Consider the following 22,581-nt stretch of genomic DNA (forward strand, 5'->3'; position numbering starts at 1 on the left):
AAAGATCCGTGTAGAGTGTCTTGAGCTTTCATTTAAAGAAAGGATTAGCTCGGTGGATGCAAATGTGGACGAGAAGGGCTAATCTCAGTGCTCAGCGTTGTGGAGTGGCTGAGACTTCTTGGGATATGTTTTTTTTCTGTAGTTGGTAGCTGCTATTGTGAGATGTAGGACAAATATTTAAGGAAAACTTTGAAAATAGCAGGCTGAGTCATTCTGTGAGGAGAAATATCTAAAGCCGGTATGCTAATAAGGCAGCTTCTTGGTTAGGAGCATGCTGCCTGCAGTTGTGGGACTGGTCTGGAAAAGTAACACCTTTTATTTTAATCTTTCTGTGTGTGAGAAAAGGAAGCTCTTAACAATCGCATTCTTCGAGCTTTTTTTTTTTTTTTTTAAGAAGCCCAGACAGAGTCTGAATTGCAGTGAAATGCTTGTGCCTTTGTGCAACTTGAACATGCTTAAGTATGAATATTTGGGGATGCAGGGGATCTGTTGCTAGTCGTAGATTTTTTTCCTCACACTGTTTAACTTTTTAGTCAGTCATTCATATTATGCTTATGGAGAGTTAGAAGGTTACCAATTTACATATTGATTTTTATGTGAGGCTTGCTATTGCAAGATACAAGTTCCTAAAACCTGCTGAATCACTAATAGTTAAGCCATTTTAGAAATTAAACACCTTTCAAATTTAGATATCTGAAAAGGATGTCTAGCCTAAAACAAAACAAAGTAACAAACCTTCAGTTTTGAAACACCTTTGCACTTTTAACGGTGTAACGTGGTATGATTTTGAGACACTTGGTTAGGCTGAAGACCTGTGTGTCTTCTAAAACCCTGCAGTAAAATAATACAAATTCTTCAGAAGCTTTGGTAGGTTTTGTTTCTTTTTTTTTTTTTTTTTGATTTTCAAGCTTCTGTTTCACTTTGTCTCCCAATTCATTTAGCTTTAAAGCTGAGGCTTTGTCTGGGTGTGCTCACACTGGGTGGGTGAGAGCAGTTCAGGGATCTGTCAAAAGATAATGTATAATAGCAAACCTTTGGCCAGTTTAAAGTAGTATGTGGGCTTTGAAAGGAAGCAGTCACCTTATTACCCTTTCAGACTTTAATGGAAACCTTGTTTTAGGCCTAATTTTAAGGCCAAGTGGTAAGGATGTAGAGGGCTGTATTCATAACCTAAAGTGTAAGTGAAATGGAGAGTGTTAAGAGTCAGACCAAAACTTACTGCTCAGAATTCCTCTGTCTGAAGAGGCCCAGAGGAGCAGAATCACAGGAAACTGAGATGCAGGTGGAAATGCGGCAGCTTAGTTGCAGTGCCTGTTTTATGACCTAAATTTTTGCACTGGTTGCTGTCGTTGTGTTTGTGCTAATATTGGGGGTGGGGGAGTAAAGTGACATCTGATGGTGTTCACTTTGTTGTTGGATGGCAAGTGACGAGGGCTCAGAAGTTGAGAAATCTTGATAAGGTTTCGTAAAGTGGCTGTAGCCAAACAGTAACTGATGATCTTTTGTCAAACTTAAAGTCTCTCTGCTGGGAGTTAAATGGGAAATCTGAAACTGATTTTGACTTTCCTGACTGCCTCTACTGTGGAGTATTTGCAGGCTTTCCAGTTCTGTATCCATCAACAGTTGCTAACTATCTTGTGTATCAAATTATGCTGCAGTTTTGTTGAAACAGGGAGCTTAATAAAAGGAGCTGAAAAATGAGGCTCAATGTGTGCACTGAATGCCATCCAGTATGTGAAATGGTTTTTTTTTTTCACTCTTCTCAAAGGTTGCTCAAATGAGAATGTGAAAGCACAGAAGGCATTCATTTAATTTGGATTCTAATTAAGAGAGTGGAATTGAAAAAATGATACTAGAAAGATTTATGGTCTAAGCAGTACTGTAATGAAATATGCAGAGTTTGGCCTGGTGATGTGATTTCTAAATAAAATGGTGCTGTAAGCTGAAGGGCAATTTTGTTTTCCATTATATACAAAGAATGTATATAAACTATTCTGTGTGTAATTAGCATGGACAGTGTTAGGTAGGATCCTAATGTTGCAGAAAGAAGTGCTGGTCATCTTTTTTGCATAAAACATCTTTACTTCCTTTGTCTGCCTGGGCTCTCTAGGATCAGTGTAACTTGTTGGTGAGTCACTAATCTGTCTAGGACTGGCTTAATAAGTACTGCTGTGGTGATGTGTAAGGCTAAATCTTGGTGACATGACATCAGACAGCACCAGTGCAGTACAGCAGGCTGAAGGCTCATTTTCTGGACATATTGAGTCCCCAGAAGGACTGGCTAAGGCAGGAATATTTATTTTCCTTAGGACTCCCTAAAGGACCTTTTTCCAAGCAGCAATCAGAGCAGGAAAGTGAAAACTCACAAGTGAAAAGTCCAGAGTCCCTTTTTAACTGAAGGATGCTCAGCTTAAAAATAAACGGAAAACTCAGAGTAAAATATTCTAAACTCATCCTACTCAGTATTCCTTGGATGGAAATGACCTACCTGTGTTTCCTCAAGAAGTCTGAAAGCTACTTGTTGATGGGCATGGAGTTTCTCACTGTAGCCTGAAATATGGTGCTGAGAGACCTCTCATGAACGTAATAGATGATCAAAAACTGGTTATCTTTGTACATGTTGTGGGCATCCTTGCCCAGCTTTGGTGTTTGTACAGTCATGTTTCTATATTAAGGTTGTTCCTAGTTCTGATCAATGTCAGGAGTGGTTCTGGGTTCTCTTTAATGGATGACATGATGAGCTTGGAAAAGAACAAGGAGAAATTATTCTGAAGATCTAATGTGAAAAAGGGCTTTAGTTAACAATTTATGCTTGGAAGCTTTAATTTGTTAAGATGGAGTTCATCAGTGATTGTGTTCCACCAGCTACCTGTGCCGTGAGAGGAGAAACCAGCTTTGAGTAGCAAGTGAGCAGCAGACACATCCCTGTCAGTTGTATTGATTTAATTGGTGTAGTTTTAGCACGTTATTTTGGAAACTAGTTTTGTTGCTCACTGGGGGTAATAAATAGTAGCTGCTGAAAGCAGAATTAACTACTTTTCCATAGCATCTGCCAACCTCTTTTCGGGGTGTTTTCTGCAGACAGAGTGAAGTTAAGTGCAGGGCTGTGCTGTGTCTGCGCTCAGTTCCTAGGCTGGAAGAAGAGAGTTCTGCAAAGTGTGTGCAGCAATTGTAGCATCAGAGTCATGGGGCTGATGTGCTCGCTCCTGAATGCTCTGCTTCTCTGGATTGTTGCACAAAGCAGCATTTAGACATTTGATAAACAGTTTGCATTAGAGTGGAATCTCTCCTAGTAATGCTCTGGCCTTCATCTCACTCTTCCTGTATCGTCCATCTCTTCTGTTCTGCGCTTGTTTCTGGCTGTCTCCTGAAATAGACTTTCACCAGTAAAATTACTTTCAGTAATTGCATTTCCTCTTAACTAATGTTGTGTCTGGGGTCATCCCTTCCCTGCTCTGCAGGACTTTTGTACTGTTTCTTATTAAAAGTAATTTCTTCTTGAGTTCTTCCTGTCTGCCATCCTCTCGCTGTCTACTGAATATCTGAATCAAGGTATGAAAACAGTTGTCACTCTTGGCCCAAAAATAGTTAAAAGAAGCTTGTAATAAAGTGCATGTTAGTGTGCAGGCTGGATTTAGTTTCATTCCTAAGACTGAGGGATCAAGTGCTGGGGTTAGGAAGGCAGTAAAGTTAAGCCATTCTTTTGCAACTGTAATTCATTTCTAGTAAACATTCATTATGGGATCGTTAAAGCTGATGCTCTCTGGCACATAGAAATGGCATTTTGCCCATAAGATGTGCTTTGAGATACCAGGGGACATGGTGACAGTGATAGGGGATGTTCTACATGAACTTTTCCACAGCTGATTAGAATCCCGAGTGAACATAGCAACAAAACATTACACAGAGATGATAATGATAATTGGTATTAATAGATTTCATACAGACTTAGAGTTTGAAATTGTTTTCTCTTCCCTCTTTAGAGTTGCTTTGTGGTGTGATATAAGAGGCACATTAGCAGATTTTAATAAAATCTTATTTCTAGTGCTTTTTGTCCTGGCTGTCTGACTTGAAGAAATACTTAACACTTGCTTCTGAAAGTGGACTTGCCACTTAGTCCACTGAATTTACTCAGCTTATATTTTTCTGTCATTTTGTGACAAAGAACATCAACAGGACAACGGGTTTTCCTGTGATGTGTTTTCCAGAGTTGTTAAAGAATATCATCATATCTGGAGTATTCAAATGTTCAGCTTTATTGGTTTATGCAGGAAGTCATGATCAGGTGCCCACTGTCCTAGGGAAGCTTGTCCTTTGTCTGCCAGGGTGCTATATGGTAGCATCATAGATCAGGGGTTTTCTTCCTCTGGGAAACTTCCATCTTCAAAGTTTAAAGATGAAAATTATGTATTAAGTGATAGTTAATTAAAAGTATAACACTTTATTGAGCAGTGCAAGAGAAGCTATTGGAAGTTTTGTTGTCTTTGCTGAAGACTGTTCCTACAATCACACACAAGTCTTTGTGTTGTGCATGTATTGCACGTGGATCATGTCAGCCCAGAGCTCAGTGTCTGCAGAGAATCCAGACTATTTTTCTGTTCCTACATGAGATACGACTGTCTTATTCTTAACATGGTATTTAGTCTCACAGTGAGGGAAGTCCTACTCTGTCTTGACTCAGAAATAACCACTTTAGCAGCTAAAACTTTAAGTTTTCCTTAGCAAACAAAACTTTTCGAGCCTCACTAGTCTGGGAAATGATGTTTTAGTAGAGCAAAAGATCCACAGGACATGCTCCAAAACTCCCTGCTTCCCGTCATGGAGGATGCAGGAGCTTCTTGATGAAAATGCCTTCATAAAATTTTAATATGGTCAAAACATGTATTTCCCCTAACTTGTTTTTGGAAACAGTGAAACCATTCTGGCTGAGACTTCCTAGAAAATGCTTACCATGGCAGTGGTTCCATGTAATGGCTTTGGCAAAGCTGCGAGGAACTGAAAACAGTTTTTGGAGTTTTGTTGGGGCTGATTGTGCCCGGGTAGTGCTGCATTTGCATGATTTGCAAACGTGATTTTTCTGAGTGAAAGGCATTGCTGGCCTGCAGCTATCCATGAGGAATATTGGGACAGCCTGGTGATCTCCTACACTTGAATGACATTACTGTTTCAGGAGTGTGCACATATATTGGTGTCTGGTGGCCAAGTACTGATTTAAGTCACCTTCACCAGCCACTCTTGCTAGGTGCTGTCACTTCCATCTGCATCAGATGAGGGACAATGTCACCTCTGCTGGTAACTTCCCTGCAGAAATTCCCTGATCCAGAAGCTGTTTGGTTTGATAGTGGCCTGCCACGGTTGGTGAACAACTGCTTGATATGAGGTTGAGGGCTTTGGCCGAAATCCTCTCAGTTTCCTGATTTAGAGGTATGGAGTTTACAGTGTCATGTGTGTGAGCAAAGATAGACCTGGAAGGTGTGACAATATCAGTGTTGCCTTGCAGGTGATTACAGGACGCTGTTACTTGTCTGTGACTGCTTTGCTGAGTGGCCCAGGATGGAGTAGGGTGACTACAGAGTCCTTTCCTTAAGAAACTTCCCAGGGGGTGGCCTCCAATGTTCTATCCAGTGGACATCTCCAATGCCCTGCATATATGGGCAGGACAGTATAGATATGAAGCAGTATAACTGCCCTGGTGGTTTGTTACCCTCTGCTGTTAAATTTGGCTGTGGAGATCAAGTTGGTGTTCTTAGAAAGCCCAGTGCCTTGGGGCATGGCTGGGTGCTAAAGGGAGGTGACTTGGTTTAAACTGTAAGGCCAGTGTGACAAGAATGACAGCAGGATATTTGCATCAGTTGTCTCAATCTAACAGTTGCTAAACGATCCTAAGAAATGTTGCAGCTTATTAATCATCTGCAACAGATGTGACTGCCCTGCAAGATAGGCCTTTATGTGTAATGTGGTTTTGATAACTTGAGGGCGGATGGATGATCACAGGATTTGGAGCCTGGAGTCATGTCACTGACATCAGCACAGCTTTTTGTTTAGGACCTTGCTCTTTGGGTAGCACTTAAACTGTCTGCAGTTAGTTTATTGATTTGAATATTTTTGACTTCCAGAAGGTACAACTGTTGTAGCACTGCATGGGCTTGGGGGGAAGTAGATTAAGTCTGAAACATCCTAAGAAATTCGGTATTTCCGGCATAAGCAGAGGAGCTGATGGCATTGTTTTTCATAAGTTCTTGCATCTTGCAGCAAAATGTTCCTCTCCATACTGAGACTGTTTGCCTTTGGATGCATGTTGTGGTGTGGCTCTTCCACGACTAGAGAAGTCTGACAAAAGGAAAATCTGGCAGTTGAGGGGAAAATTGTTCTGTGGAAGAGGTGCACTAATGGCTGGGATCGACACAAAGCCAAAGCAGTTTCATACAAGCATGACTATGTTAGAGCAAAGTTGAACTTGATTTGGCATCTGGATGGAGCTTGGGAAGGGCTAAATAACCCTGTCCTTCTAAGAGGGAACCACATCTAAGAGGTTTTTGAATGTGATGTAAATACCTTCAAGGTAGCTGTCGCATACTATTTGAATAAATCTAACTTGGTTTTAGGTTCTTTCCTCCTCTGCTGAGTTTTGTATGGATTTTGCTGTTTTATGTGAACCAGTTGGGTGAATTTGCCAATTTTGACTGTGGCAGAAGTTAAAGTTTGTCTGAAAGCAGTTTTCATGTACTGTAGACCAGTGATTGTATTTGTCCTTTTATTTTAGGGTGTTTTTTAAGGAGTTTGTTGGTGTTGGGGTTTTTTTGACAATGTTATTTTGTTTTTCTCTGTGTATTGTGGTGGAGTATTTAGTTCTGACACTTGGGCATTTTAGGAAACAGAATCAAAAAGGCTTTTTTGCCTACCATTCCCTTACAGTGGGTTATTCTTTTCTGCCTCTTGGTTTGAATTTCTACTGATGTGAAGACAGAGAGGAAGAAGAGGTCTGAGGTGCTAGAGAAGGGAGCAAACTGAGATGGGCATAAAAAAGGGCCATTCATGAGGAAACCTTAAGGCTTTTCTCATTTAGCTCAGTAAAAGGAAAGCTAAGAAGGGGTGTGATAACACTGTATGTATGAAAACATCCTGTAAGGGATGGGAAGTGGGTAAACACCAAGGAGGAAAATTAACTGAAGGTACAACTTTGGCACAAGAATAAATGGGTATAAACTCTTCCTGTAAAAGCTTTGTAGCAGTATTCTAACTTCCAGCATAGTTACTACAGGAGTGAGTTATAAAATAGACTTCAGTGCTTTGAATCCCTTTGGGGTGGAGAGGGATCACTTGGTGAAAAGGATTGTGTGGTTGCCTTGATAGGAGCCTCTGAATGCCACAGTGCAGAAGGTGAATGCTTTGCTCTACACCAGTTGATTGTATCTCTCCTGCCACAGTCTTGCTTGAATTCCCCAGTAATTTCGAGTCAGTCCATTAAAACCCCCAAAATACTCCAGTAGTACTCAGTATGGACATCATATGGGTTCTGAGGAAAATCAGCTTTGAGTAGAGTTGCAGGTTATCTGTGATACAGAGAACCTCTAAACTAGGTTCCAGAAAACTGTGTCCAAACATATTGCATTGAATGTGTGTTGGATCTCACCTACTTGAGCCAGGAAGCTGTTCGTTGTTTTTCTGTGTAGCTTCAAGCTACGCCTGCTGTCAGGTAAATCTCTTAAGTGGTGTATTGAAACAGAACACCTCACAGTCTATTAAAGTGTGCATACAGATTCATAAATTTTAATAAGAGATACCAATAATGGCTGTTTAGGAAGTGGAAAGGAGAAAAAATGTGCAAGGGGAGACCAGGGAGAAGTGAAAATGTAAATACTGAATTATTAAAGGCTTCAAGTTAAGATGTTGGAAGCAGTCATTCAGGATTTGAGACCAATAATTTATTACACTTCACGAAACTGTTTCTCCAGCAAACATAGTCCAAAGTCCTTAAGACTTAAGCCTAAAAAAATTATTTCTTCTTTAAAGCATTATATAAATAGTACTTTGAGTCTAGTTTTCAGTGGAAGATTGCCTAAAGATTAGATACTTGCCCTATTCAGTAAGGGTATGGCTGTGGTTTATGAAGATACTGTGTGCTCATTTTGAAAATGCTTGTCTTGTGATTAATGCTTTGGTTAAGCTTCATGTTAAGGTTTGATCTTAAACTAATTCCTGGAAGACTTAAATGACTATTTCTTTTCTACAGCGTGTGCTAACTGAGTATGTGGCAGGACTTGTTTTAAAGATACAGCAAAAGTTCAAATTGTTTACTACTCAGGAGAGGTTCTGAGGATACAGGCTGGATTATTCTCTCAGTAATCACATCCCTTAAACTTCCCTTGAATTCAACTCTGCACTGAGTGGTAACTGGTGTTAATAATCAGAGGTTTAATACCATTTTTAATTTCTTGGGTTCTCACAATCCTGAAGAGCAGGCCCACGTTCCAGACAGGCAGCATCTTAATTTAGATCTTTGTTTGGGGATGCTTAGGGAAAAATCATGGTGCCTGTTGTCAAGGGGAGATGTTGAACGTGTTTCAGAAAATTCTTCAGGTCAACTCATTCTTTATTGTGGTGAAAATCTTAGAAGCATTGTTAGGTTGCAGGCTGAAGTTGCTACCTTAATTCACAAAACCACAGTGATGTAGCTTTTCTCAAAGTACAAATCTTTGACTGAAGGTTGATTTAATTGATAGGGAGCTGTTTCAAAAGTATTCAAAAGTTGGACTTCTGATACTGTTTACCAGTTAGTTACTAAACAAGGCAGCTCTTGCTTGTAAACAAAGAAGGTTGCCTGCCTGCCTGGACAAGAAACTTCAGAGTTACTATGATTAGCTCTGGAATGTGAACTTTCTTAAACTGCTCTTCACTTTATTTTTGTCTCAAATCTCACAATAATCATTTGCTTATCCACACTGACAGTGGAGAGCTACAGTAAAATAGAAGTGTTAACTCCTCAGCCCATTTACTTACTAATGCCAGTGATGAGAAACAAAATTCAGTGCAGGATTTGGAAGTGTGCTGTGAATATGGGGAAGGTCACAACACAATCTGTACCTTTCATTGTTTCAAACAGCTGTTTTTATCAGTTATCTCTTACACGTCTTAGCTACTACTGAAGTTTGAAGAAATTGTGAATATTTAATCTTCAAAACCAGAAGAATGGATCTTTTGAAGTATTGTCAGGAACTAATAACCTTTTTTGTTCTTCACTAAGGCAGGAAGTGCTTTTGTAGACATTTGCCTCCTTCCAGGTTTAGGACCTTTAAGGAAGGAGATTGTACAATGTCCTAAGGTTGCTTTGTTCTGTCTAACCAGCTTCTGGAATGTGTTAATAGCTCTCTAACAGCTGTGGTGGTTTGTTTGCTTATTATTTTGTTTAAGCAAACTACCTTCTCTACTCCTGCTATGCCAGATCAAGTTAATAATGGGGCACTTCTTTCTCAGCAGTGGCGATATTTAGTCACTCCCATAGTTTGCACTCTTCCAGTTGGGTGTTTCTTTCAGATTTTTGTACTTTCTGAAAAATTGCATTAACTCCAAACCACTTATAAATTCAGTTTGAAGACACTGCGAGGTTTAAAGTCTTGCAACCGTTTCTAACCCTTACTGCAAACTCTTTGAAGCAGAGTTTTGAAGATCACAAAGGACAGTCATAGAATCAGATGGGTTGGAAAGGACCTCTGAGATCATCAAGTCCAACCCTTGATCCACTACCACCACAGTTTCTAGACTCTGGCACTAAGTGCCACATCCAGTCTCTTCTTAAACACCTCCAGGGATGGAGAATCCACCACCTCCCAGGGCAGCCCCTTCCAATGTCTGATTACCCTGTCTGTAAAGAATTTCTTCCTAACACCTAACCTAAACCTCCCCTGCCAGAGCTTGAGACCATGCTGAATAAAATGAAGCCCCTGAGACTCTTGCAATGTGAACTATAAAAACTACAGGTAAAACACTTCCAGAGTGACCTGTAGAAACAGTAAATTCCTGCAGCGTGAACTTCCCTGCCATTCTGTGCTGCCTGATTTGCATAAGGTAGACCTTGCAAATGTTCCAACTTGGAGAAGACTTTGAACTGGGGTTCATGTCATTTCAAAAACACAACAGTTGTCATCCAGTTTTGCAAACTCACTGAAGAAAAGATGTATTAGTTTTGCTGCAGCTGAGATTGCTTGTTTTAGGCAGCTGCTGTGTGGTGATTCTGCTCTGTCTTTTCCACATGTGGTAGTATCCATGCTTGCTTTGGAATCAGTGACTCAGGCATAGTGTGATTTTTTTTTTAATTATTATTATTTTTACTTTGCCATCTTTTTTTCATCCAGTTGATCATTTTATTCTGAGTAAAAACTGATTAGACTGAACTGTTCTTGGCACAGTCTTGGATTTCTTCTTTGCTTGTGATGAGCTGCCTTTGTGGGTGCTTACAAATACGCTGGTTTTAATAACTTGCTTCAATACACACCTGAGAATTCTGACTGGTTTTGAATTTTTTTGTCTCTCCTGTAGATTGGTACTATACCTTCTCCTTCATGAACCTGCAGTGTTCAGGAATGGCTGCTTTTAATAAAAGTGACTCCTGTTTACACACACAATAACCTGCTGTCTCTGCATGAAGCAACTCCTTGTGACAGGGGGAAAAAATATCTCAATTACCCTAATGATCTAAAGTGACTGAACAGTTGCACAGATTCAAGAATTCAAAAGACAGGCAAAAATATGTGCAAAACAAAAGTGTAGATGCGTGCAATCCTGAATATTATGTTGGAAAGTGTCTTAAGAAATTATGATTATAATTCTTTAAATGTTTAAATACGTATTGTGGTTTCTTTTAGCTTGTTATTATTATCAGAAGGATTAACCTTTTTCTGAAGACTTGAGCAACAGGACAGTGTGCATTTACTTCCCTATTCACAATTATTTATCTGTTAATGTACTATTCTCCCCTCTTATTCTGTGTGCCTCTAGACCCTGTTCCTGTTTGTAGGATGAGGTGCAGGGAGCAAGGTAGAGCTCACTTACTCCGATGTTGGCCCTGTGTGCTCACACTTCTTTTTAAAGCCCTTTTCTTTGGCCACATTGTGTATTCATGCTGCAATATGTAATTGAATTAATCCTGGATCACTGAAGAAGCTTCTGATACTCATCTCTAGATACACATCCCTATCACTTATTTGTATCAGAGTTTCTCACATCCATAAACTTGTTATGATCTTTCTTTATCTGGCAGCTCTTGCATTCCTTTAGATCGGGGTGGGAAATGTTCAATGTGCAACATCCGTATCGCATAGCCTGTGGCTGCGTGAATAATGCTGCTGTGTAACTTTAATGTGTGGTCTGCCAGGATGTTTTAAACCTCTTTGCAGCTTCACAGAAAGAAAAATAAAGTCTTGTCTCTGTCACTGCATCCTCTCTTCCTGCTCCTTGCATTTGAAATCCTTCCAGCTTGTGATTGAGTAGTCAACTCCTATCACTGTCATCGTACTATTTCCCATATATTGGACTGCAAGCTTGTTTGTTTTTTCCCCCTGTAAGATTGGAAGTAATCCTTTGCTAGTATTGGTTTCCATCTCTGCAACAAAATTTTGTTGAGCACATTAGAAAACTTTTGGGGTTGTCCTGTGCAGCACCAGGCACTGGACTCTGATCCTTGTGGGTCCCTTCCAGCTCAGGATATTCTAAGGTTCTGTGATTTCTCTCCTGCCACTTGCAGCAGGTATCCTTGTAACCATATCTTCCTGCTTTTTCTGTCTGTTTTTTCTTACCACTCAGGTGGTTATTTTGATGGTGTTTTGTGTTGTTTTTCCCTCTGAGAAAAGTTTCCATATGAATAAACAGAAATCAAATGGTACAGTACAACATCACTTCTTTTGTTTCTGTGCTTGCCCTTCTTAAACTATGTTAGTATTCCTCTCCCACCAAGTCTGACATTGATTCAGCTTCTGGTGTCTGGTTTCTTGTCCACTGTTTTCAGTGTTCTTGGCTCTTTAGCAGACAGCTCAGCAGACTGAACAGTCATGCCCTCTTACTGCATTATTCTGTGACAAAATTGCAGTCTTTTGTTCTCTCCCAGTCCCTCGGTTCCCATGCCTGTCACAGGATATACCATGTACATTTTAATTTGTGTATCATTCAAACCTACCCAAAATCTACCAATTTTTTCCTCTTATAGGAGGTAGGTTGAAGTAAAGCTGTTGCTCGTGCTCATGGCAACACACTGTACCCAGCGAGCACTGGATTCCTCTCAGAGTCTGTTCCTGTCTGTCCCTTTGCTGAGGAATCCTGATAAAATCCTACCTGAACATTTGATTCCCAGAACACTGTTCTTGAAACCCTACTTCATTCAGATGACTCTATTTCCCTTAAAAGTTGTGTTTGAGGAATAGTTGGTGGTTCTTGCTCAGATGTGTCACAGCTGCTCTGGGAGGGGATTAATTGTACCCATTGTGGATGCTTGTTTCAGATCTGTTAGAAGTGGTGTATTAATGACTTGCACTAGAAGTCCTACCTGCATTGTGAGAGCTGTGGGAGAGGTTATCCGGGATATTGAGGAACTCCTTCAGTCAGTTCAGACTGGGAGTGATCAGTAACTTTATAGCCAGTTTTGGTGGCAGCTTTCAGGTAAAATCACAGGCAGAAGAACAATTTACAAGGTTAATGGTGTCTTTTACCTGTTGTATTCTTTGCCAAAGGTTACCTATAACAGGAGGGAGAGAGGGTAACTTGTGCTGGTTTATTGAAGTGATTGCTCACCCTCTGGCATAGCTGAACTGGGAGAATGGCTGGCTGCCACACCGGGGATGCTGGCCTTGGTCTGTATGGCTTTTAGTGTAAGGAAGGGGCAGGAATAATCTGCTTGCCACATGGCTGGATATGGGAGCTGAATAGCCCTAAAACTGACACTATGAGGAAGCTGATGATTTGTGACAAATTTGGCTTTTCCAGCCAACTTGTGGAACAGCTCTGTATAAATTCGGAAGCAGTGGGAGGGAGGGAGTGGAGTGACAAAGCCAGTGCAGAGGGATCAGTGGCTGCAGCTTGTGCTGTGGTAGAGCCCCATCTTTAGACTTGGCCTCTGAAAAGATGAAGTTGTTCTGTGTTTGCTGACAAGGGAATGTTGGCTTGGGTTGGGAAAAAATGATTTTTTAATTTGCAGCTGAAGCCAGATGTGCATGGACAACTCTAATTTCTGTTTTCACTATGGTATGTCCTTGCCTAAGTTGCTTTTATTTCTATCTTAAAAAAAGACTTAATTGTTTGACTTGATTAAGTGATATAAGAAAGAATAGTATAGAGGTATATATAACACCTTTTAGTATAGTTTATCAGTGTAATTATACCAATAAACTTCACTAGATGTATTGCTGTTGGATCAGTTCTATACTAAAAAATCTTTGGTCTCTAATATTTTAATTCTCTGGCATCTGAAATGTGTTATTCAACATATTACATGACTTTTAAAATAGAAATGTGACTTGGAGTAACCTAAAATTCACCAATCTATATGTGCAGTAACAGAAAATCAAATTTACTACAAGTGAGAATATCACAGAAATACATTTCTAATCCCTCATTTCCTTTTATCCACCGTCAGAACTGGCCCAGGGGAGATGGTTATGTTAATAATTGTCAAGGTGAAGAGCAGTGCTGGGGGTGCTTAGCTCAGCTCCTGCTGCTGTAAGGAAACTCTAAGCTTTTAAAGTTGCACAGTTGCCATATTGATTCTGATTAAAAATCAGGGTGAGTGGTGGAATTGCTGTGTATTATGGTGGTTATTATTAATGTGTATATATGTGGTTTCTGTCCTCCTCCAGGTTGTTCACCTGACTGTATTTTTTTACACACTGTTGTCCACTGGCTTTTGTCCCTGCTTTCTCAAGGGCTTTTGAAACTCAGCAGTTAATTTTATAGTACACTTAGGAAAGTCAGTTATACAAAGAGTTGTTTAGGTTGATATAAAGGGTTTGTGTTCTTCAAATGATTGAGGATTACTAGAGGTCTCAGCTCTTGATCTAACCATGAGAGCAGGGGTGCTGTGGAGAGCTGCAGCAGCTTGATTGTGGTCTGCAGTGGAATTTACACTTTAAAGCAGATGAAAACAGTCTCTGTGGAACCCTGTGTCTTCCTTTCAAACACTCCTGGAACCAAGGACTAAACTTGAAATGCGACTGGAGCACAATATAGCTATAATATAAAGTGTAATGGGAAAGGTCATGATTTTGTGTTGTCAAAATTAGGAAGCATGTGTGGCCCAGGATCTTGTTGCTGGGCCAGCTCAGTAAGAAAGAATGCAGCACAGAAAGGCAGCCTGTGGTTTGCAGTAGACACTTCTGAGGAACTTTCTATAGGTTTTTATGTTGCAGTATTTGGAAGCTTTTCCATAAGTGTTGGCCATATGGTATTATGTTCCTGTTCTCCATCTGCAGGCACTTCTTTTTTTTTTTTATTATTTTCTCTTCTTTTGAAGGCCTTGAGATTCTAAAGGGGAAAGCTGCAATAGAAAAGCACCCTGCATGATGGCAAAGGTATGAGTGGAACTGAAGGCATCTATTCAGCAGATCTCTGAGGAAATGGCTTCAGTAATGCTGCAGAAGCATCCCTGCCATTTATGAGTATTCAGATGGTAGTTCTACCTTAGAGCTCTCTAAATAGACAATTATACTTTGTACTGAGTCCCACTGCAATCTGAGTCAGTATTGCTGAATAATTCATCTGTTAAAAAAAGAAAAAGGCTGTTATGCTTTGTAAATAATAGTTACTGGCTGAAATGAAAACTTAAAAGCATGTCTTTTAATGAAGGGTGGGAGAAAGGAAGAGAGTAAAAATCATTTGGTCTTCGGTGAATAAGATTGGGGAGCAGAAATACAAATAGATTGATCTTCTGATCTTTAAAGGAACTCTAACAGTAGGAACAAATAAAATGCTGATGTAGAGAATTTATTCTATTAAAGCCTGCATGATAAGGTGCTCAACTTCAGGCGTTCAAACTTGTAACCTTTCGGGTGAGTTCTGTTTGTGCTCTGTTAAAATTGCGGAGAACAGCACTGGGATTTGGATATTTTTGTCTTCACCCATGACCTGGGGAGAGGGAGAATGTCCACTTGCAAAATAACATTCAGATGAATCTTCAAGAAATCACCTTTCATGAGCCAGCACCCCCATGGAAATACACATTCGACTACTTATCAGTGGAGTCCTTCTCCTCCCAGATCCTGCTGTAGATTGAGATGCCTCCTGCTGGGAATCTGCTCTGTGAGCCAGCTGACCTCCAGACCATGAGCTGTAGAAAGCTGAGGTTGGGCTGGAGGCAGTTCTGTGTTTGTATCTCCTGCGTGTTGGACAGCTGATCTCGTCCGCAGATCAGAGGTGACATGCAGAGACCGAGGGAGGTTTTAAGTCGAGCTAAAAGGCATCTGTCCTTGTCCATCCAAAGGGAGTGCTGCTTTGCAGGTACTGGATGAGGCTGCAGAAGCTTTAAGAGCAGCCAGAAAGGGTGAGCATTTATCAGGAAAATAGATGAGACTGGAACTATAAAATAAATAGGTAATAAAGCAGAAATGTCCTTATGGAGATGAGGGTGCTCAGATTTGGTTATTTATATCTGCAGCACAGTGGTGTCTGGATATGACCAAAAGGAGTAAGTTTGTCCTCTGCAAGGGAAGAGAAATTGTGATGATGCCCTTATTATCCAGCTGTGCTGTGCAGGAAAGATGGGTGTGAGTGAATCCCTGGGGTGTGCTGAGCCTTCAGTTTGGGAGACCCTTTTCTCTGCTGAGCAGCTGTTGTTGTACATGATGCACACACAGCACTTGTACAAAGCATGAGGCTGCAGCAGCTGTTTAGTAATCCCAGGTAGCTGAAGGTGTTAGAAGGTCTTAAGTATCCTTTCCAACAGACACTTGGTGGAGTTATGTGGGACCTGAGAGTTAAATCAGTGCTGCTTATGTTCTGCAGGTTTAGTTAGTAACTAATAAAGTGATGCATTATACTTATTTATAGGGTAAGGATCTGCTGTAGAAATAAATCTCAGTTCCAGCTGGACAGTTGGATCCTTGTTCAGATCCTGCTAGAGTTAGCAGTGCTCACAGATGGTTATCTCATGCTTCTGAATTTTTTTAATTTTAACTTTCCAGTTACAATTAAAGGGAAACAGTTGCTTTGTGGTGTCTCCTCTGAGCTGGAAGACAGCACTGAGATAGCACTGCACTAATCCATGAATGTGGAGTGGATGAGGATTGATGAGGTCCAGCTGAGGTTGTGTTTTTGGAGAGTGGGAATGTTTGGTAAGTGGGAGGAGGGTTTATAGGCCCACCTTCACAGTGCTGGTCAGTACAGAGTTCCTGGCTGTGGCTGCAATTAACAGCCTCACCTGATTAAATTATTCTGCCCTTGTTATTGTGATGCATTACATTTGCAAAACTGATGGTAATTTAAGTTGGCAAGACTCTATTGAGCCATGTTGTGCTCTGCTAAGAGTGTAAATTTTTTTCAACTGAAAATAATTGGCTGTTTTGTAGTTTATAGAATCATTGAATCATTTAGGTTGGGAAGGACCTCTGAGTCCAACTGTTATCCCATCACCATCGTGATCACCATTCCCTAAGTGCCTCATCCACATATCTTTTTGAACACTTCCAGGGATGGTGATTCCATTATTTTGGTGGAATAGTAGGTGGTATCTACTATATGAGGGGTTGCTATGCTTGTTTCTACCTGTAGTATCTTAATTGTGTACAAAGTTGAGAATAAAGTAAATAAAGACTCTGACACTGCACAGAGGGACTGCACTTATGGTTGTAGAAGCAACCATAGCTTTTTAAAGTCCAGACTCCTTGGTCTGGTATTTAAATGTTCTTATAATATTGTTTCTATTGATTAGTATCTCATTCCCTTCCTGCTAATAGTTTGGGTATTTAAAAACAGCAAAACAACACAACAAAAATACAAACAAACAAATCTTCTCCGAACAACTCTATTGCAGGGTCATTAAATTAATTTCATGGAGACAACAGCTGTTTATGGTGTTGCAGAATTTAGAGGATGGTAGATTAAGGACTTGCCTAGTATATAGAAGAGGCTGCCTGAATCCTGGAGCAGCCACTTGTAGGGGAGATCCAGCTTTGCTTCTGTAAATTTGCACTAAAAAGTGTGTGCTGAACCGCTCTGGAAATGATAAATAATTTATAAAGCTAGGTGACTGCTTTTGAGCAAACCTAACAAATGAGAATTCTGTGGTTTTATCTCTCTAATTTGAAGTTCTTCATTGCTCAGCCGGTATTTCACGGGTTTTTTGTTTATTTTCTTTTTCATCCACTCTTCAGAAGTTTAACATATGACCAAGTTTCTGTGCATTATTACAGGGTCTAAGGGGTACATCTCTGATGGAGGGGTTAACCTTGACCATGTTCTAGGTACCTGCTGTAAAGAATGGAGGGTCAAACTGCTTTAAAAAAGTAAAAGTTCACATACCTGAGCAGATCTGGGCATTGTATCACGTGCATCTGAACTCTGACAAATGCAAATTTGAAGTAATATGGACTGGATTGTATGTCCTTGCTGCAGAAATGTCCCCCTAAAACCACTCCAGCTACATGGACCCTGTTTTTGTGAGCAAAGTGTTGGATTCATGATGCTGTACATGAACTAGCCTGAAGAGAATGAAACCGATGATAGAACTTGCCTGCTGCCTCTTGAGAAAATACAAAATTACTGTGTGAAAACTGGACCAGGCAGAGACAAGATTCAAGAAACAGAAATTTATGGAGCTTAAGCTGGTCAAGCTCAACACTGCTTGTTTCAAACTGGCTTCCTTTTGTACATAACTAGAGTTCAGATGCATATTCCAGTGGTTTGCTGTCGGAAAAAAACCTCTTCAGTACGGAAGTCCTTCCTCATCAAAGAAGAACAATGAGTTTTGGTTTTGTTCCATTTAATCTGAATGGAAAGATGAGTCTGGAGTGCAAACCTGTGACTGTCTGCCTGTATCTGAAAGTGTGAATTTGAGTTTTGCTTTAGGGTTGTCCTTCTGCAGTGGTGTTCAGTTGATTTGGCATGTTTGTTACTACTTCTTTTTCTTTTTTTCTTTTTCTTTGTTTTGTTTTTTTGTTTTTAAAGGTTACATAAATAAAACAACAAAATGTTTTTACTTGCAGCACTTGAAGAATCGGAAAGTGACATTTATGTGCGATTCATGAGGTCACACAAGTGTTATGACATTGTTCCAACAAGCTCTAAGCTTGTTGTTTTCGACACTACGCTACAAGTGAGTATCCTCCTTTCGGTCTGCCTTTGCTTGCAGTTCTTTTTTTTTTTTTTTTTTTAAATGAGTGTTTCCTGAGTGTTAAATGAAATTTGATCTCTTGCAGAGAAAGTCTCCCATAGTGCTGTGCTTTGACTGTACAAAACCATATTGTTTCAACTGTATCTTTCATGTTAACGCTAGAGGAGGAGTAGGGGAAGGCTTCCTAGCAGAACAGAAAGGCAGGATGTAAATTGCTTTGCAGTTGGAATCCCTCTCAAAAAAAAAAAAAAAATTTCAGATGAGCCCAAACTTATATTGGCTTCTTCATGGCCGTCAGAATTTGCATAAGGACATTTGGTGTAAGATCCCTGTGCAACAGCTGAAGAGTACCCAGGTGTTATGAGTCTGTTCCTGCTCTATTAATAAAGACTATTTAGGAGTAAAATGGATGGCTTAATTATGCAAATTACTACATTCTCCAGAAAATTTTTGTTTTCAGTTTCTCATTTTGCATTTAATCAGTAAATCATCTGGTAGACTCTTGGCTCTGTCTGAAGAGTCTGTTTGCCAAAAGAAGGCATTAGCTGCCTGCTATAGAAACAGCCTAATCTGTTCTGCAGTGTGGTAGAAAGCTGTGGCTTGCTTTCTTTCTTGGATTTTGCAATTGGTATTTTTTGGTTTTTTGTTGTGGTGGGTTTTTTTTTTTTTTTTGGTTTTTTTTTTTTTTTCTTCTAAAGATGCTCCAATCTGACTTAACTAAGCCCATTAAGTAATTTTGGTCTGGAATGTACTACTCAGAGACTTCAGCTTTCCACAGTCAGAAGAAACCATGTAACAGATACTCAGTCCCAAAACATTCACAGATCCATCTTGAGTATCAGATAATCATATGTAATGCTGGATTGAGTGCTGTGATCTAAAAGGTGGAAAACCTGCACTGACTTTTTCACTGCCTTAGAGGGGAAAAAGTTCTGCAGTGTTTCCTTTCTTCTGCCTAAAAGAGAAAATGACAGTCAATTCTGGAGTAAAGAACTCGGACCTCTTTGACCTGAAAGGTCAAATTTAGGATGGTGGGGTTCACTGTCACTCTTTCAGCCCTTCTCAAAGACTGTTGGCTCCCTTTTGATTCCAGGGGATATTTTTTCTCTCACTATGAGATAAGATGTGAGGAGTGGGTACCTGCATTCTCAGCTGTCAGTGGTCACCTGGGCCAAAGGCTTGAGCGTGATCACCATTGAAATTGGAAAGATGGTTGTTCTTTATTCAGTTAACCAATTAATCTTGAGGCTGTTGGGTCAGGTCACTCATTCCTTTGGATTCTCTTGAGGAATTACATCATGCCAAATATACCACTTTTCACTCCTGGAGCTGTGCTGAGATAATGCTATTAACATAAAAAAGGGGGAGTTTGATCTCCATTTGGTGAGGTAACACTTGGGGAAACCATAAAGGAAAACAGGTAATTTAATGGTAATGGAAGAACTTTCACCAGCATTTGACCATTGTCTTATTTGGCATCCCTAATGGTGGTCTTGGATTACAGCTGGAGGAGAACAAGGCATGCCTTGGTCTATGATCATGGAGTCAGATTCTGGAAGTTATGAAGTCTGGAGTTACTCATTCAGACTCCAGTACACAATAAATGTGGACCCAATCTTGAGCTGGTATTGCTGGTGAGGAGCTTTTTTTTGTCCTCTAAAGTGCATATTTTGGACTTGGCAGCATTACATTTATTCCTAGTTGCATTAGTTTTAATTTATAAATTTGTAATATTGTAAAGCTCTTCCTGCATGGGCACTGCCTTCCAGCTTAGCAGGTTTTGCTAAAATAGTAAATTAATAGGATTATTAAAAAAAAATAAACAGATTGATCTGAATGCTTACCTGGGCTACATTAGTAGGAGGCCTTTTAAATACTTCTCTTTAATATTTCCCCTTAGTTCTTTACCTGGCACCGTGTGCCACCACCATTGTCTTCACAACACATTATATTGATTCAACCTGATCAGTGTGGCTGGTGCACAAACATGTCTGGAATATAAAAATAGAATAGCTTTGGGGTTTTTTTCCTAAGCCTGCTGAATAAGTACATGGTGGAGAATTAATCTAATGAGGGTAGTCAGAAAAAACTTCTAAACTGTTCTTTGTGTTTTAATTTTTAATGTATAAAATTTTATATTTTCCAGTACTTCAGGACTTTGTATCAGGTCTTATTTTGAAAACATATTACTCAGCTTTGAAACATTCAGTGTCCCATGAATCCTGAATCCTCTCAAATGGATATTTTTCATTCCTGGATCTGTTTCACCCCTACCCAACATCAGTGTTTCTCCTAATTTTAAAACAAACAAAAACCACCCACCAAAAACATCCTGGTGCCTTGCAAAAGTTCTGCAGGGATTTGAATTCAGGTTTTTAATAGTGCTAGAGCTAAAACAGACTATATAAGGGCTCACCTTCTGCCTCCCTCAGTATAAGCTTGAAACAGTCAATGGAGGAAGAAGGAAAAATGGATCTGAGTTGTGTTCTCATGGAATCCTTTGAAAGATTCTGGATTCTGGATTTTTATTTGGCTGCAGTATCCCATCTCCCTCTGCTGGTCAGCGATCACAGCACATGTTTCTACCCTGGAAAGTTACTCATGAGATACTGTGGAAAGTGTTCCAGACCTGTTGTTATCTGTGGGCAAGCTGGAGATGTTCACTTTATATAGCGTGGCCCAAGTCATACTGCTGAAGCAACATTGATTCATCAAAGTCAATGTTTAGTCTCAGTGTCTGTGGGTGAGTTAGTGTAAAGATTCATAAGGAATCTTGTGTTAGCCCTGACTAAGAGTGGAGATGGTCAGGGGCACTTACACTGGAAACAGAAAGAAACCTTTAAATAGCAGAAATAGCAGCTAATGAAGAGCAGGAATGAGCTGACAGAGTGTTCAGACCTGTTTATTTGTCAGTCAGAAGGCACAGGGGCCTCAATTCCAGCAGCTACCAAACCTCTGGCAGCTCCCAGTGCTGGCAGAGTCCCTGGTCCTGTGTGTGCAGAGCAGCCCTGTGCACAGGCTGTGACAGCTGTGGGGTGGCTCTTGCACTTGTGTTGGGCATCAGCTCAGCCGGTGTGGGAGAGCTGTGCTCCAGCTGGACAGTGTGCCCCTTGGCCCAAGCATCTGCACTAAATAAATAGAGTGTACTGGGCCCTGCTTTCTTCACCTGCCCCAGGCCAACTAGCACAGCTCAGTTTGCCTTCTCGTAGTTTTGCTTACAGTTCCCTCAAAACAGAGTGTCTGCCTCTATTCTGCCTCTGGTCCCTACCCTGTGCTGAATCCTGGGAAGTGGCAGATGTTGCCTGGGAAAGTGCTGGCTGGCACAGTTCTCTTGATTTAGGCTGACAGTGGACTGTTCTTTCACCCTTTCAGTTTATTAATTCGTATTTGCTCCTCATAAATATTTATAGAACCATACTGTACTTCAGTGCTGTGGCTTTCTCCTGCCTGTGACCCACGAGTGCTCCTTGTTTGTGACAAGCTTCAGCCTTTGGCTTTTCCCAGAGAAGATGCTATCTTTGCTTGACAAACATTAAAGAAACTTTTTAAAGTCTGATCTGACCAGGAAGGGGAGTCAAGAGACAATTAGGGGTTGTGAGTTATCCTCTGAAGTTTGGAAATTTGACTCTGTGGATGGTGGGGAAACTGGGCAAGTTGCAACAGCGTGCAGCTCACTGGTTAAATCTTCTCATCTTTTATACGTCTCCCAGGATGAAAATAATAGGAAAACAAACTCCTCACAGCCCCTTGGAGGGCTTAGGAGGGTTGTCCCCTGAAGGTTTTCCTTGAATGAGCATTCACTTACTGTTGATCATTATAATTATTCAATAAATGGATCCGGGATATCTTTGTAATAGGCTCCAGGAAATCACTGAGCTGAGTGCAGATTTACTGGTCAGCAGCTTGGGTCTTCAGCACAGCATCTGAGCACTGTACAAGTGTTGCTGCATTTAGTGTGGCAGTGATCTGGGGAGAGAAGGTGACATCCAGGTCTGCCTTTACCTTCTGTTTGTTAGGCTTAACCTGTATCAGTACACACAGTGACACAGCAACCTGATATTTCCCCTTGATATTCATGCTTTGAAGGAAGATAATTCCTGTATTAAATTCGAAGGTCAACAAAACACAGCACTTTGTTTACCATCTATCAGTCAGATTACTTATGTCTAACATCACCTACTAATGTGATTTCACTTTTTTCCTTGTTGCTGCATAAATTTGTTTTCTCTAAAGACCAGTGCATTTCCCATGCCCCCTGCCACATCCTGAACTGT

The 22,581-nt window shown here is 40.4% G+C and overlaps 1 protein-coding gene across 6 annotated transcripts in view; it reads left to right on the forward strand.

Moving 5' to 3' along the window:
- Window positions 1–22,581, forward strand: part of PRKAG2 (protein kinase AMP-activated non-catalytic subunit gamma 2) — a 208,052-nt gene that overhangs the window by 160,746 nt on the left and 24,725 nt on the right. For all 6 annotated transcript variants that reach the window (XM_050333154.1, XM_050333069.1, XM_050333237.1 and 3 more), the window contains one exon: window positions 18,180–18,289. In XM_050333154.1, coding sequence (XP_050189111.1) covers window positions 18,180–18,289 — 110 coding nt within the window. The remainder of the gene's footprint in view (window positions 1–18,179; window positions 18,290–22,581) is intronic.

The sequence above is a fragment of the Myiozetetes cayanensis genome, unplaced genomic scaffold (assembly GCF_022539395.1).
Source record: "Myiozetetes cayanensis isolate MyiCay16 unplaced genomic scaffold, myiCay2020 scf1, whole genome shotgun sequence".
In the NCBI taxonomy this organism is placed as follows: domain Eukaryota; kingdom Metazoa; phylum Chordata; class Aves; order Passeriformes; family Tyrannidae; genus Myiozetetes; species Myiozetetes cayanensis.